We start from the raw sequence: 14,075 nt of genomic DNA on the forward strand, positions 1-14,075 counted from the left end.
TCTCCAGGATGTCTGGCTCAAGGTCAGCAACCACACTACCTGGGGTGTACGAGCCATCCATATCTTTCTGGTATAATTCCTCTGTGTATTCTTGCCACCTCTTCTTGATGTCTTCTGCTTCTGTTAGGTCCTTACCACTTTTGTCCTTTATTATGGTAATCTTTGAACGAAATGTTCCTTTCATATCTCCAATTTTCTTGAACAGATCTCTGGTTCTTCCCATTCTGTTGTTTTCCTCTATTTCTTTGCATTGCTCATTTAAGAAGGCCTTCTTATCTCTCCTTGCTATTTTTTGGAAATCTGCATTCAATTTCCTGTATCTTTCTCTATCTCCCTCGCATTTTGCTTGCTTTCTCTCCCCCGCTATTTGTAAGGCCTCGTTGGACAGCCACTTTGCTTTCTTGCATTTCCTTTTCATTGGGATGGTTTTCGTTGCTGCCTCCTGTATAATGTTGCGAGCCTCCATCCATAGTTCTTCAGGCACTCTGTCCAGCAGATCTAAATCCTTAAACCTGTTCCTCACTTCCACTGTGTATTCATAAGGGATTTGATTTAGATTGTATCTTACCGGCCCAGTGGTTTTTCCTACTTTCTTCAGTTTAAGCTTGAATTTTGCTATAAGAAGCTGATGATCTGAGCCACAGTCAGCTCCAGGTCTTGTTTTTGCTGACTGTATCGAGCTTCTCCATCTTTGGCTGCATAGAATATAATCAATCTGATTTCGATGCTGCCCATCTGGTGATGTCCACGTGTAGAGTCGTCTCTTGTGTTGTTGGAAAAGTGTGTTTGTGATGACCAGCTTGTTCTCTTGACAGAACTCTATTAGCCTTTGCCCTGCTTCATTTTGCTCTCCAAGGCCAAACTTGCCAGTTGTTCCTTTTATCTCTTGGTTCCCTACTTTAGCATTCCAATCTCCTATAATGAGAAGAACATCCTTCTTTGGTGTCACTTCTATAAGGTGTTGTAAGTCTTCATAGAATTGGTCAATTTCAGTTTCTTCCGCACCAGTAGTTGGTGCATAAACTTGGATTAATGTTATGTTAAAAGGTCTGCCTTGGATTCGTATCGAGATCATTCTATCATTCTTGAGATTGCAACCCAGTACTGCTTTCGCAACTCTTTTGTTGACTATGAGGGCCACTCCATTTCTTTTGCGGATTTCTTGCCCACAGTAGTAGATATGATGGTCATCCGAACTAAATTCGCCCATTCCCATCCATTTTAGCTCACTGAGGCCCAGGATGTCAATATTTATTCTTGCCATCTCATTTTTGACCACCTCCAACTTACCCAGGTTCATGGTTCTTACATTCCAGGTTCCTATGCAATATTTTTCTTTACAGCATTGGACTTTCCTTTCGCTTCCAGGCATATCCGCAACTGAACGTCCTTTCGGCTTTAGCCCAGCCGCTTCATCAGCTCTGGATCTACTTGTACTTGTCCTCCGCTCTTCCCCAGTAGCATGTTGGACGCCTTCTGACCTGAGGGGCTCATCTTCCAGCGTCATAACTTTTATATGCCTGTTGTCTTTGTCCATGGAGTTTTCTTGGCAGGGATACTGGAGTGGCTTGCCGGTTCCTCCTCCAGGTGGATCACGTTTGGTCAAAACTCTCCACTATGACCTGTTCATCTTGGGTGCCCTGCTCGGCATAGTTCATAGCTTCTCTGAGTTCTTCAAGCCCCTTCGCCACGGCAAGGCAGTGATCCATGAAGGGGATTACCAAATTAGTAGCATGTAATTTAAACAAAGTAATCAATGAGTTTTCTTTATATATTAATAGATGGGATGGTGGCTAACAGATTGAGGTTGAATCCTGACAAGACAGAAGTGCTGTTTTGGGGGGACAGGAGGCGGGCAGGTGTGGAGAATTCTCTGGTCCTGAATGGGGTAACTGTGCCCCTGAAGGACCAGGTGCGCAGCCTGGGAGTCATTTTGGACTCACAGCTGCCCATGGAGGCACAGATCAAATCTGTGTCCAGGGCAGCTGTTTACCAGCTCCATCTGGTACGTAGGCTGAGACCCTATCTGCCTGTGGACTGTCTCGCCAGAGTGGTGCATGCTCTGGTTATCTCCCGCTTGGACTACTGCAATGCACTCTACGTGGGGCTACCTTTGAAGGTGACTCGGAAACTACAACTAATCCAGAATGTGGCAGCTAGACTGGTGACTGGGGGTGGCCGCCGAGACCATATAACACCGGTCTTGAAAGACCTACATTGGCTCCCAGTACGTTTCCGAGCACAATTCAAAGTGTTGGTGCTGACCTTTAAAGCCCTAAACGGCCTCGGTCCAGTATACCTGAAGGAGCGTCTCCACCCCCATCATTCTGCCCGGACGCTGAGGTCTAGCGCCGAGGGCCTTCTGGCGGTTCCCTCATTGCGAGAAGTAAAGCTACAGGGAACCAGGCAGAGGGCCTTCTCGGTAGTGGCGCCCGCCCTGTGGAACACCCTTCCAGCAGATGTCAAAGCGATTAACAACTACCTGACATTCAGAAGACATCTTAAGGCAGCCCTGTTCAGGGAAGTTTTTAACGTGTGATATTTTATTGTATTTTTGCTTTCTATGGAAGCCGCCCAGAGTGGCTGGGGAGGCCCAGCCAGATGGGCGGGGTATAAATAATAAATTATTATTATTATTATTATTATTATTATTATTATTTAACCTGTCCTTGTGCGGAAGGGTTAATACTCTTAAACGGACATTATTCCCAGAATAATCTATAGTGGGAGTAGAACTCCAGGTCATATATGTAGTAAATATATCCAGAAAAGGAATTCCTTAATTAGGAAATGTCTGTGGGGTTTTGAAACTCCAAGAATATCCTTACTAAAAATGCAATTATTAATTAAAAAATGAGGATTTGACATTTAAGAAGAATATTGACCAGAGGAGCAGAAAAGGGCTGTCCAATTATCAAGGCTCTGAAAACCAAGCCTTATGTAGAAGACGGCTGAAGGAGTTGGGTATGTTCAGCCTGCAAATGAGGAGACTGAGAGGAGATCATAGAATCATAGAGTTGGAAGAGACCACAAGGGCCATTGAGTCCAACCCCCTGCCAAGCAGGAAACACCATCAGAGCACTCCTGACATATGGTTGTCAAGCCTCTGCTTAAAGACCTCCAAAGAAGGAGACTCCACCACACTCCTTGCCAGCAAATTCCACTGTCGAACAGCTCTTACTGTCAGGAAGTTCTTCCTAATGTTTAGGTGGAATCTTTTTTCTTGTAGTTTGGAACCATTGCTCTGTGTCCGCTTCTCTGGAGCAGCAGAAAACAACCTTTCTCCCTCCCTCCTCCCTTCTCTTGCCTTGGAGGGTAGGACTCTAACCAATTGGTTCAAGTTACACGAAAAAGATTCTGACTAGATATATGTGTTAGACACAAAGTAAATAGCAAAAACAGACAGACCTCAGTGTAACACTCAAAATGGAAGTGCAGCACTCAATTCAGAAGCGTAACACTAAAAATGGAGACCTTTGGCTTCTGAAAAACGTTCGCAAACTGGAACACTTACTTCTGGGTTTGCAGTGTTTGGGTTCCAAGTTGTCTGAGTACAAAGAACCAAGGTACCACTGTACCTACAAAGAAGTGAAGAGAAGAGAGCAGCTCAAGCTCAGGTGGGGGAGCATCTGCTGCAAATGCAGAAGTTCTCAGGTTGAGTCCCAGGTATTTCCCTAGCCAGAAACCCTGTTGTGTGTCAGAGTAGACAATTCTCTCTTATGTGTAGTATAATTCTTTATTATTTCCCCCCAAACATATTCACATTGATTTTCCTATCAAATAGTCACATTGTTTCATAAATTGACTTCCCACCCCCCACTTCTGCAATGTTTCTACTCAAACGTTTTCTACTGCATTATATCTTTATCTATTACAAAAAATTATTTTATCATTTGTCCTCCATGGCTTTTATCCTGCCCACAATTTCATCTGACTACGGTTTCTTTTTTAAGTCCACAAAAGGCCTCCATTCTTCCATTCATCATTGTGATCTCTTAATTTCTGTGCTTATGATATTCTAGCTAGTGTACATAAATAGTTTAGTCCTTGCCTATGGAAGCTTTGTCCCTTAGATATTTAGGTATAATCTTACCAAAGGATATTACCCAATTAGCAGTATGTAATATAAACAAAGTATCTAATGAGGTTTCTTTATATAGTGATAGAATTATAGAGTCAGAGAATTGGAAGGGAAGGGAAGATGGCCACCCAACCTCTGCTTAATAACCTCCAAGGAAGGAGCGTCCACAACCTCCTGAGGGAGACCGTTCCACTGTTGAACAGATCTTACTTTCATTAATCCCCCCCATATATCTAGTCAGAATCCCTTTTCTCGTAACTTGAACCGATTGGTTAGAGTCCTACCCTCCAAGGCAGGAGAAAACAAGCTTGCTCCCTCTTCCATGTGACAGCCTTTGTGATATTTGAAGCTGGCTATCATCTCGCCTCTCAGTCTCCTCATTAGCAGGCTCAACATATGTTGGGAAAGAATCATTCTGCACAGAAACAGTAAAGATGTTTGTACCTTTAAGAACAGTTTCTGTAAGTCTGGGCTGATTGGATACAGCTGACCATGACTACAAAAGGAGAAAAGCTGCAGTTTGAACTCTGCCTGCAGAGAAAAACACCCAGAAGCTTTGCTGTTTGTTGTTTTGAAATAAAGTCTTTATTTGGTTTGGTTTTACACCTGTCTCATGGAGTCAGTCTCTGTCATCTGCCCCCAGTGGAAAATCCCCCTCTAACAACATACCCAACTCCTTCAGCCGTCTTCCACATAAGGCCTGGTCTCCAGAGCCTTGATCATTTGAAAGGCCTCCTCTGCTCCTCTGGTCAATATCCTTCTCAAATGCCAAATCCTCGTTTTTTTAATTAATTATTGCATTTTTAGCAAGGATATTCTTGGAGTTGCAGAACCCCATAGACATTTCCTAATTAAGAAATTCCTTTTCTGGAAATATTTAACAGTTATATGACCTGGAATTCTACTCCCACTATAGATTATTCTGGGAATAATGTTCGTTTGAGAGTATTAACCCTGCCGCTTAAGGGCAGGTTAAATGACTCCCCTCTATTAATATGAAAAGAAAACTCCTGGATTACTTTGTTTGAATTACATGCTACTAATTCGGTAATGGGACACAGGTGGCGCTGTGGGTTAAAGACTCAGCGCCTAGGACTTGCCGATCGAAAGGTCGGCGGTTCGAATCCCTGCGGCGGGGTGCGCTCCCGCTGCTCGGTCCCAGCGCCTGCCAACCTAGCAGTTCGAAAGCACCTCCGGGTGCAAGTAGATAAATAGGGACCGCTTACCAGCGGGAAGGTAAACGGCGTTTCCGTGTGCGGCTCTGGCTCGCCAGAGCAGCGATGTCACGCTGGCCACGTGACCCGGAAGTGTCTCCGGACAGCGCTGGCCCCTGGCCTCTTAAGTGAGATGGGCGCACAACCCCAGAGTCTGTCAAGACTGGCCCGTACGGGCAGGGGTACCTTTACCTTTACCTTTACCTTTAATTCGGTAATATCCATTGGTATGATTATACTTAAATATCCAATTGCAAATATCCTGTGCAAATACGGATCTGATAGTTCTTAGCTGAATAAACAAAGTCACTGTTACTTATATGAAGCAATACTGACTTTACCCAATTTATAGAGTATCTTGAGTAGGGCTAGCATTGGCTGTCCTCCAATGTCTCTGTGCACCAGGAACCATAACAGAAGATCTGGAAATAAATTTGGCAAACAGTTGGTTCAGCTGTTTCTGGAATCCAGCTTTCTGTTCTGTTCAGTTGAAATCTAATCGGAGTCGAGTGTGGATTTCATGCTCTTTATTCAGCTCATAGTAGTGAGGAATGAAAGTTCCCCCAAAATATCTGCTTTATATGCATTATTTACACAATGGGCCACCCATGAATGGCTAATTCTGGGATTCTCCTGTAGGTCAATCAGGTTGTGGATTCACTTCCACCTGGAGCTGGATTGGGTGGCCACTGTGGACCAATCATACTGCTGCAATGTTTTAGGACCAATCAGACTGCTGCATTCTGAATCCTATTGTTCTAGGACCAATCAGACTGCTACCTTTTGGATCCTATTCAACTCAGTACATAACATCAGTGTTTCTAAACTATGACAAACCTGAGGTTTGCCCAGTTTACTGGAATTTCTGCCAGACAACCAAGCCTCAGCACAGGGAACATGGATGGATTGTTAGATAACAAAATCTCAGACCCTCCAACATTCTGCTAGTTAAACTTGGGATGTGCTTCTTTCAGTGCCATACCCCCGGGCAAATGAGCTGGGGCTTCCCCTCTTCAGCCCCCTGTTGTTGTGGTCTCCTCCTCCTCCAGTGGGGGTAGCATTGGGCAGAGGAAGCATGGCAACTGGGCCCAGTGGGGGCAGCCTGACTTGCATCACCAGCAGCTCCCCCTCCTCCTCTGCTTCCACGGACTAAAGTGCAGCTGCCTTTTTTTCACCAAAGACATTCGTCTTTGGGTGCTGAGCTCTCACAAGAACCAGCTGACTGGCGAGGGACCTCAGCACAAAAACCGGGATGTCCAATCAGAAACTGGGATAGCTTCTGTAATTCCGGGATGTCCCAGTTGAATCAGAACTGTTGATGGATAAGCAATCTTGACTTGACATTAGGCATAGTGGACCTGTCACCCTCTGATTGTTGCTGGACTACAATTCCCATCATCCATGAACTGCAATTCCCACAAGCCCTGGTTTATTCTGCGTGGGTTGAAGCCAAAGGGAGAGGGGGAGGAAATTATAAGTGCATGAGGATGAGCTAAGGCCACTCAAGGTAGCCACCGACACTACCTCCCTGCCCCCCCCCCCAAGCTACGCTTTCCTCAGTCCATTTCAGCGCCCCCTGCCCCAACCTGGTTTCCTAACATAAACAGCGGTTCCTTCATTAGGAGAGGCGAGGTTACAGGGAAGCAGGCAGAGGGCCTTTTAGGTAGTGGTGACCAAGGAACTAAGGGCACAAGCGTGGTATTGCTCAAAACCTGGGAGACATGGGCTCATGGGAGAAAACGATGTACATTTCCTTGAATTCTTTGGGGAAAGGTGGGATAGAAATGTCTAAACAAATAAATTGAAAGTGGCATGGATATGTGTTCCTATGTGTTGAACTTTAAATTTTCTTCTCTGCTTCTATTTTATTTTATACTTGGCTATGTTATGAATTAATGTATGTAAATTAAAGTTGAAAAGAAAGACCCAGATCAATGATTGAATCTGGGATCTTTATCACTAGGCAGCAATCACCCTTCCCGACTCTTCAGTCCCACCTCCTCCCTGGCACCTCCCTGAGTTCCTTCTTTCATTCTCAAAATCCCAGAAAACACCCCTTCAGAAAATTCTGAGTCCCACTAAGAGTACACCCATAGAAATCAATAAACCTGATGTGCATTCAGCAGCATTAAATACCACTCTCAGTGACCTATGGGCACCCACAAGGCAGTGGATCCTGAATAATCAGTTCCCGTTAGGTCATGGCTCCAGTCTGGGTTGAGTTCACCCTATCCCACCCATGTTCACATAACCATCTGGGCAGCAAAAACCAAGCTCTGCCTGGGTGCATGGAAAGCATTAGTTGCAGTTATCTCCTCCTGGGACTCAGGGATGAGAACTTCAGTCAAGAGGGCCCTTGGGCAGATATGATGCACTTCCACAGGAGGAGGGTCATATTTAGTCATAGATGCTTTTTTAAAAAAATGAAAAAAATACAATTTCGAATTTGCAGGTTAATATGTGTTTAATTAGATGATCATATGAACAGACTGATCTTTATTTCATTGCCTGCTTCCACAAATGGATTGATCAGGCCCACTTCCACAAGCAAAGATCTAGAAGAATCAGCGTAGCCATCAGACATTCTCAACCATGGATGTGGGCTGCTCACTGATGTCACTCAAGGGCACAGCATTGTGCATTGAAGCCACAGTAAGCCGGAAGAGTTAGACTAGATGGGCAGCGTTTGGTGAGTTCGTCCTGGCAGAACCCCCCTTTTCCTCTTACATTGATTATTGTGCTAAATAAAAGAAAGAAGGAAATCTGTAATTGATGGCACTTTCATGAGCCTGGAGTCAGATTGCTCACCTTCAGGAGATAAGATTTATAGTGCTGGAAAGACTCAAAGGAACATTTAAGGCCACCCTGCAACTCAGGAATCTGTAGCAGAAAGGAAGAGGACATGCAGGTCCAGCCCCAGAAGAGCTCTCAGAGGAGCATCACTGCTGACATCCCTTGGCCCATCCTGGATGTCAGGATGGGCCACTGGCAGCCACTGACTCTTAGGACTCCACCACACAAAGACCCAGGGAGACCTGAGGACCCCACACTCCATTGATGTAGGAGGTGATGGCAAAGCCTGGACCCTCAAATTGACGCAGCATCTTGCAGGAAAGTTAGTGCTAACTATTATTTTATCTATTTTCTGATATTTATATTGCACCTTTCTTCCAAGAAGCCCCACATGGTGTATATAATTCTCTCGTCTCCATTTTATCTTCACAACCACCCTCTTAAGTAGATTAGGCTGAGTTGCAGTGACTGGCCCAAGGTGAGCTTCTTGGCCAAGTGGGGACTAGAACCCTGATCTGCCAGGTCCTCTTCCAGCACTCTAACTCCTACACCACACTGTTTTTCTATTCGGCTGCTGCTGCTACAACATAACCCCCCAATTCAGCTTGTTCCTTGATGGAGCAGCTTTAGACCTGTGTTCCTCAGAGGGTAGCCTGCACCTTGTCTCCTCTTGCCCCAATTTTTCCTAGACTTACTATAGCACAGAACCCAACAGACACCTTGTCCTGGATGGAAATATGGTCGGTGATTTAGATGGACAGGCATGGAGAGGAAAGTCTTAATTTGACTGAAGCTCTGGTCAGTTACATGATTTTTTGACAGAATGGGTGTATTTAGAGGGACCTTAAGAGGGACCTTATTTATCTATTGTATTTTGATCTCTTTTGCAAAAAATAAACGACAAAAACAAAGTAACGGTTCACCGGGAGTTACAGATAGCAATTTGTAAAAAAGAAGAGAAAACAGCCCCTGATCTGAAATTGATAATCAGAAAAGGCATGCAACAAAAATCGCTTTTCAATTTTTTGTCCTTATAGATCTGTGCTTTTATCTTTTGTGTTTATCTCATCAACCACCCTGGGATCTTTTGACAAAGGGTGGTATATAAGTCAAATAAATAACATAATTAAAAATAGTTTAATATGAATAGTTCTATATGAAGTGATTAGAGATATCTGTTCCCAAGTCTCCTTTGGGAAGAAGAGCAGGATAAAAATAAAAATTTTTAGAAAAGAAAAGAAGATTTGGAGAAGAAAATAATCCTACTAAAATGTGATTTATTAGCGGAAAGTTCAGTGAGTGAACAGATGGATGGAGAGCCAAAAATGACCTGGAGATCAACTAGTCCAACCCTTGTTCAATGCAGGATCTTCAATAACAAGATCCTTCACAGATTGTCCCTCAAAACCTGCTTCTCTGTCATTTCCACCCCTTTGGTTCTAGTCCTGGTCTATGGAACAACTTCCACATTGCAGCCGTGCAAATATTTAGAGGCTGCAATCATGTCTCTCCCTCAAATTAACCTTCTCTTCTCCAGGCTAAACATGCTGAGCTACTCCAATGTTCTTCAAAACAAACAGCTTTCAAATCTTGTACCCTTCCGGTCACTTGACTTAGGAGACAGTCAAATCAGTCGTTTTCCTTTTTAAAACGTGGGTTCAGAACTGGCCACAGGCTAGAATAGATCTATTAAATTATTTCTCATCTCCAGCCTCAGATTGCAGTTGCTTTTCAATTCATTTCTCCAGTATTTCTAAAAGGCAGAATTAACTACAGTGGTACCTTGGGTTACATATGCTTCAGGTTACAGACTCCGCTAACCCAGAAATAGTACCTCAGTTTAAGAACTTTGCTTCAGGATGAGAACAGAAATCATGCTTCGGTGGCGTGGTAGCAGCGGGAGGCCCCATTAACTAAAGTGGTGCTTCAGGTTAAGAACAGTTTCAGGTTAAGAACGGACCTCTGGAACTAATTAGGTTCTTAACCCGAGGTACCACTGTATCACCACTGTGTGTATCTGAAGAAGTGTGCATGCACACGAAAGCTCATACCATTAACAAACTTAGCTGGTCTCTAAGGTGCTACTGGAAGGATTTTAAAAAAAAAAAAATCGACTATGGCAGACCAACATGGCTACCTACTTGTAACTATAACCATTGTTGGCATTCAAGAATTCCTCCCCTGGTTCAGGTCCTTAGGGACCATGAGGTTTCTAGCTCCGGTTCTACTGGATATTGTGATGTATTTTTATACTTCAGGTGACGTCAGGTGAGTGCAGAATGAAGTGGGACTCTTTGTTGTCAAATCACATATGTGTTCTTTCAGCAGCAACAGACAGCTGGTTCATCCTCATTTACTGAGTGTTGTCTTAACATTTTGGAAACTTAGATAAGAGCCACCAGTTGTTACTGCCCATGGGAAGTGCACCCTGCACAGTTTGCACCCATACGAAATATCTGTGGTATCAAAATTCCCTGTGCACAGAGGAAAACCTTGAGGCTCTAATGCTTAAAAGAAGATGCAGAACCTAGAAGTGCTGCATCAAAACTGAATCCAAATTTAGACATCTAAAAATAGAGTTAATATGTCCTGATTTATAAAGTGATTTACCACTATTCCCTTTAGCACAAGAAAAAGCCCTGCTTCTGCTTCCTCCAGTGAAGATGCAGAGTGTAGATCAGGAAATCAGGATTAAAAATGAGCAAACATTCACATGTGAGTGGGACCAACTCATGGGTATCACTTACTCCTACAACAGCGTGCATTAGGACCACAGGGGACCCGTGTAATCTCTCCAGAGGGACAGTTCACAGTCCTTGGGGCCAGGCAAGATCCTCCTGAGAGTCTACACAGTGGAGGTTCATCTGTGCAAAAGAGAGGGAATTAAATTAAAGCCTTCTGTAACAGCAAATAAGTATTATTATGTCCCATAATGCTGATGGGGAGATCGAGGCTGAGAGTGAAAGTATGGTTATCTATAGGCCAGCTGGTGAGCTCATGGTGGAGTCTCACAGACTTGGATTGTCCAGCATGGGAAGTCCTGATTTCACTGATGCTCCGGTCAACATTATTTTTGTACTTCAGGTGAATTCCGGTGAGTGCAGAATGAAGTGGGAATCTTTGTTGCCAAATCATATTTGTGTTCCTTCAGCAGCAGCAGACTGCTGGCTCATCCTCACTTACTCAACGCTGTCTTAAGATTTTGGAGAGTTAGAAGAAGAAGAAGAGTTTGGATTTGATATCCCACCTTTCACTCCCTTTTAAAAGAGTCTCAAAGTGGCTAACATTCTTCTGTCCCTTCCTCCCCCACAACAAACACTCTGTGAGGTGAGTGGGGCTGAGATACTTCAAAGAAGTGTAACTAGCCCAAGGTCACCCAGCAGCTGCATGTGGAGGAGCGGAGACGCGAACCCAGTTCCCCAGATTAAGAGGCTACCGCTCTTAACCACTACACCACACTGGCTCTCAGATCAGACTTAGATAAGACACTTAGATCAGTGCCACCAGTTTTTATTGCCCATGGGTAGTGCAGCCTGCACAGTTTGCACCCATATGAACATCTGTGGCATCAAAATTCCCTGTGCACAGATGAAGACCTTGAGTCTCTAATGCTTAAAAGAAGATGCAGAACCTAGAAGTGCTGCATCAAAACTGAATCCAACTTTTTAATTCTAAAATACAATTAATATGCCTTGAGTGCATTATCAGCTACTCTGATCCAGAAACAGTTCAGCGATTATTTCCCTTAGCACAAGCAAAGCCCTGCTTTCTCCAGTGAAGATGTAGAGTGTAGATCAGGAAATCAGGATTAAAAATGAGCAAACTTTTGCACAAGTGGGACCACCAAGTCATGGATATAACTTACCTATACAGCAGCGTGCATTAGGACCACAGGAGATGTTTGCAATCTCTCCAAAGGTACAGTTCTCAGTGATTGGGTCCTGGCAAAATCCTCCCAAGAGTCTACACAATGGAGGTTCTTCTGTGTAAAAGAGAGGGAATTAAATTAAAGCCTTCTGTAACAGCAAATAAGTATTATTATGTCCCATAATGCTGATGGGGAGATCGAGGCTGAGAGTGAAAGTATGGTTATCTATAGGCCAGCTGGTGAGCTCATGGTGGTCTCACAGACTTGGATTGTCCAGCATGGGAAGTCCTGATTTCACTGATGCTCCGGTCAACATTATTTTTGTACTTCAGGTGAGTTCTGGTGAGTGCAGAATGAAGTGGGAATCTTTGTTGCCAAATCATATTTGTGTTCCTTCAGCAGCAGCAGACTGCTGGCTCATCCTCACTTACTCAGTGCTGTCTTAACATTTTGGAGAGTAAGAAGAAGAAGAAGAAGAAGAAGAAGAGGAGGAGGAGGAGGAGGAGTTTGGATTTGATATCCTGCCTTTCACTCCCTTTTTATGGAGTCTCAAAGCAGCTAACATTCTCCTTTCCCTTCCTCCCCCACAACAAACACTCTGTGAAGTGAGTGGGGCTGAGAGACTGCATGTGGAGGAGCGGAGACGCGAACCCGGTTCCCCAGATTATGAGACTACCATTCTTAACCACAACACCACACTGGCTCTCAGATCAGACACTTAGATCAGAGCCGCCATTTTTTACTGCCCGTGGGAAGAGCAGCCTGCACAGTTTGCACCCATATGAACATCTGCAACATCAAAATTCCCTGTGTACAGATGAAAACCTTGAGGCTTGAATGCTTAAAAGAAGTTGCAGAACCTAGAAGTGCTGCATCAAAACTGAATCCAACTTTTTACTTCTAAAAATAGAATTAATATGCCCTGAGTGTAGTATCAGCTACTCTGATCCAGAAACAGTTCAGTGATTATTTCCCTTAACACAAGCAAAGCCCTGCTTTCTCCAGTGAAGATGTAGAGTGTAGATCAGGAAATCAGGATTAAAAATGAGCAAACTTTTGCACAAGTGGGACCACCAAGTCGTGGATATAACTTACCTACACAGCAGCGTGCATTAGGACCACAGGAGATGTTTTCAATCTCTCCAAAGGTACAGTTCTCAGTGATTGGGTCCTGGCAAAATCCTCCCAAGAGTCTACACAGTGGAGGTTCATCTGTGCAAAAGAGAAGGAATTAAATTGTCATTATTAGAAAGGACTTCTTGTGCAAAACATAAACATTCATTTGACTGATGTTTTGTTTTGAGCATTGGAAGAGGACTTCCAAGTATGAGAGCCTGAGGTCCTGGACTAGGAAATGGGAGACCAGCCTTCAAATCGAGCCTCATCATAAGGCTCACAGAGTGGCCTTGGGCCAGTCACTCACTTTTAGCCTGATCTGCCTCGCAGGGTTGTTGTGAGGATTAAATTAGGAAGAACCATTGGGGAAAAGGTGGGTGAGCTCCATTGGGGAAAAGGTGGGACATAAATGCAATGAATGAATGAATGAATAAATAAAAAATATTCAGAGCCTTCTGTAACAGCATGTCAGTATTATTATGTCCCATTATTATGTACTGATGGGGAGATCGAGGCTGAGACTGAAAGCGGGGTTTGCCCAAGGCCAGCCGGGGAGCTCATGGTGGAATGTCACTGGTCTACATTGTCAGGCATGGGAAGTCCTGACTTGACGTCAAAGTGTGAGTAGATAAATAGGTACTGCTCCGGCGGGAAGGTAAACGGTGTTTCTGTGCACTGCTCAGATTTCACCAGAAGCGGCTTAGTCTTCCTGGCCGCATGACCTGGAAAAACTGTCTGTGGACAAATGAGGGCTCCCTCGGCCAGTAAAGCGAGCTGAGCGCTGCAACCCCCGAGTCATTCACGACTGGACTTAACTGTCAGGGGTCCTTTACCTTTACCTTTTTGTTTATATAAATATTTATTTACTGCATTTTAATGTATTTTGCAAAACACACACACACACAAAAACACCACAACTCAGTGGATAACACTTACCCCTGCAGCAGGTTCCGTTGTAGCCACAGGAGACCCCTGTAATTTCTCCATAGGTGCAGTTTGTAGT

The 14,075-nt window shown here is 44.1% G+C and overlaps 1 protein-coding gene across 6 annotated transcripts in view; it reads right to left on the reverse strand.

The window, feature by feature from the left end:
- LOC307211811 (uncharacterized protein) overlaps nt 1-14,075 on the reverse strand; it is a 198,677-nt gene that overhangs the window by 24,265 nt on the left and 160,337 nt on the right. The window contains exons 9-10 of one of the 6 annotated variants that reach the window (XM_079968860.1): nt 13,052-13,168; nt 11,954-12,070 (exon numbers count right to left, since the gene is read on the reverse strand). The exons of 4 other annotated variants lie outside the window; for them this stretch is intronic. In XM_079968860.1, coding sequence (XP_079824986.1) covers nt 11,954-12,070; nt 13,052-13,168 — 234 coding nt within the window. Of the gene's footprint in view, nt 1-11,953; nt 12,071-13,051; nt 13,169-14,075 lie in introns of those variants that run through there. One more of the 6 variants, XR_013836585.1, reaches the window with a different exon arrangement.

This window comes from Podarcis cretensis (genome assembly GCF_951804945.1).
Source record: "Podarcis cretensis genome assembly, chromosome: 3".
NCBI classification, from domain to species: domain Eukaryota; kingdom Metazoa; phylum Chordata; class Lepidosauria; order Squamata; family Lacertidae; genus Podarcis; species Podarcis cretensis.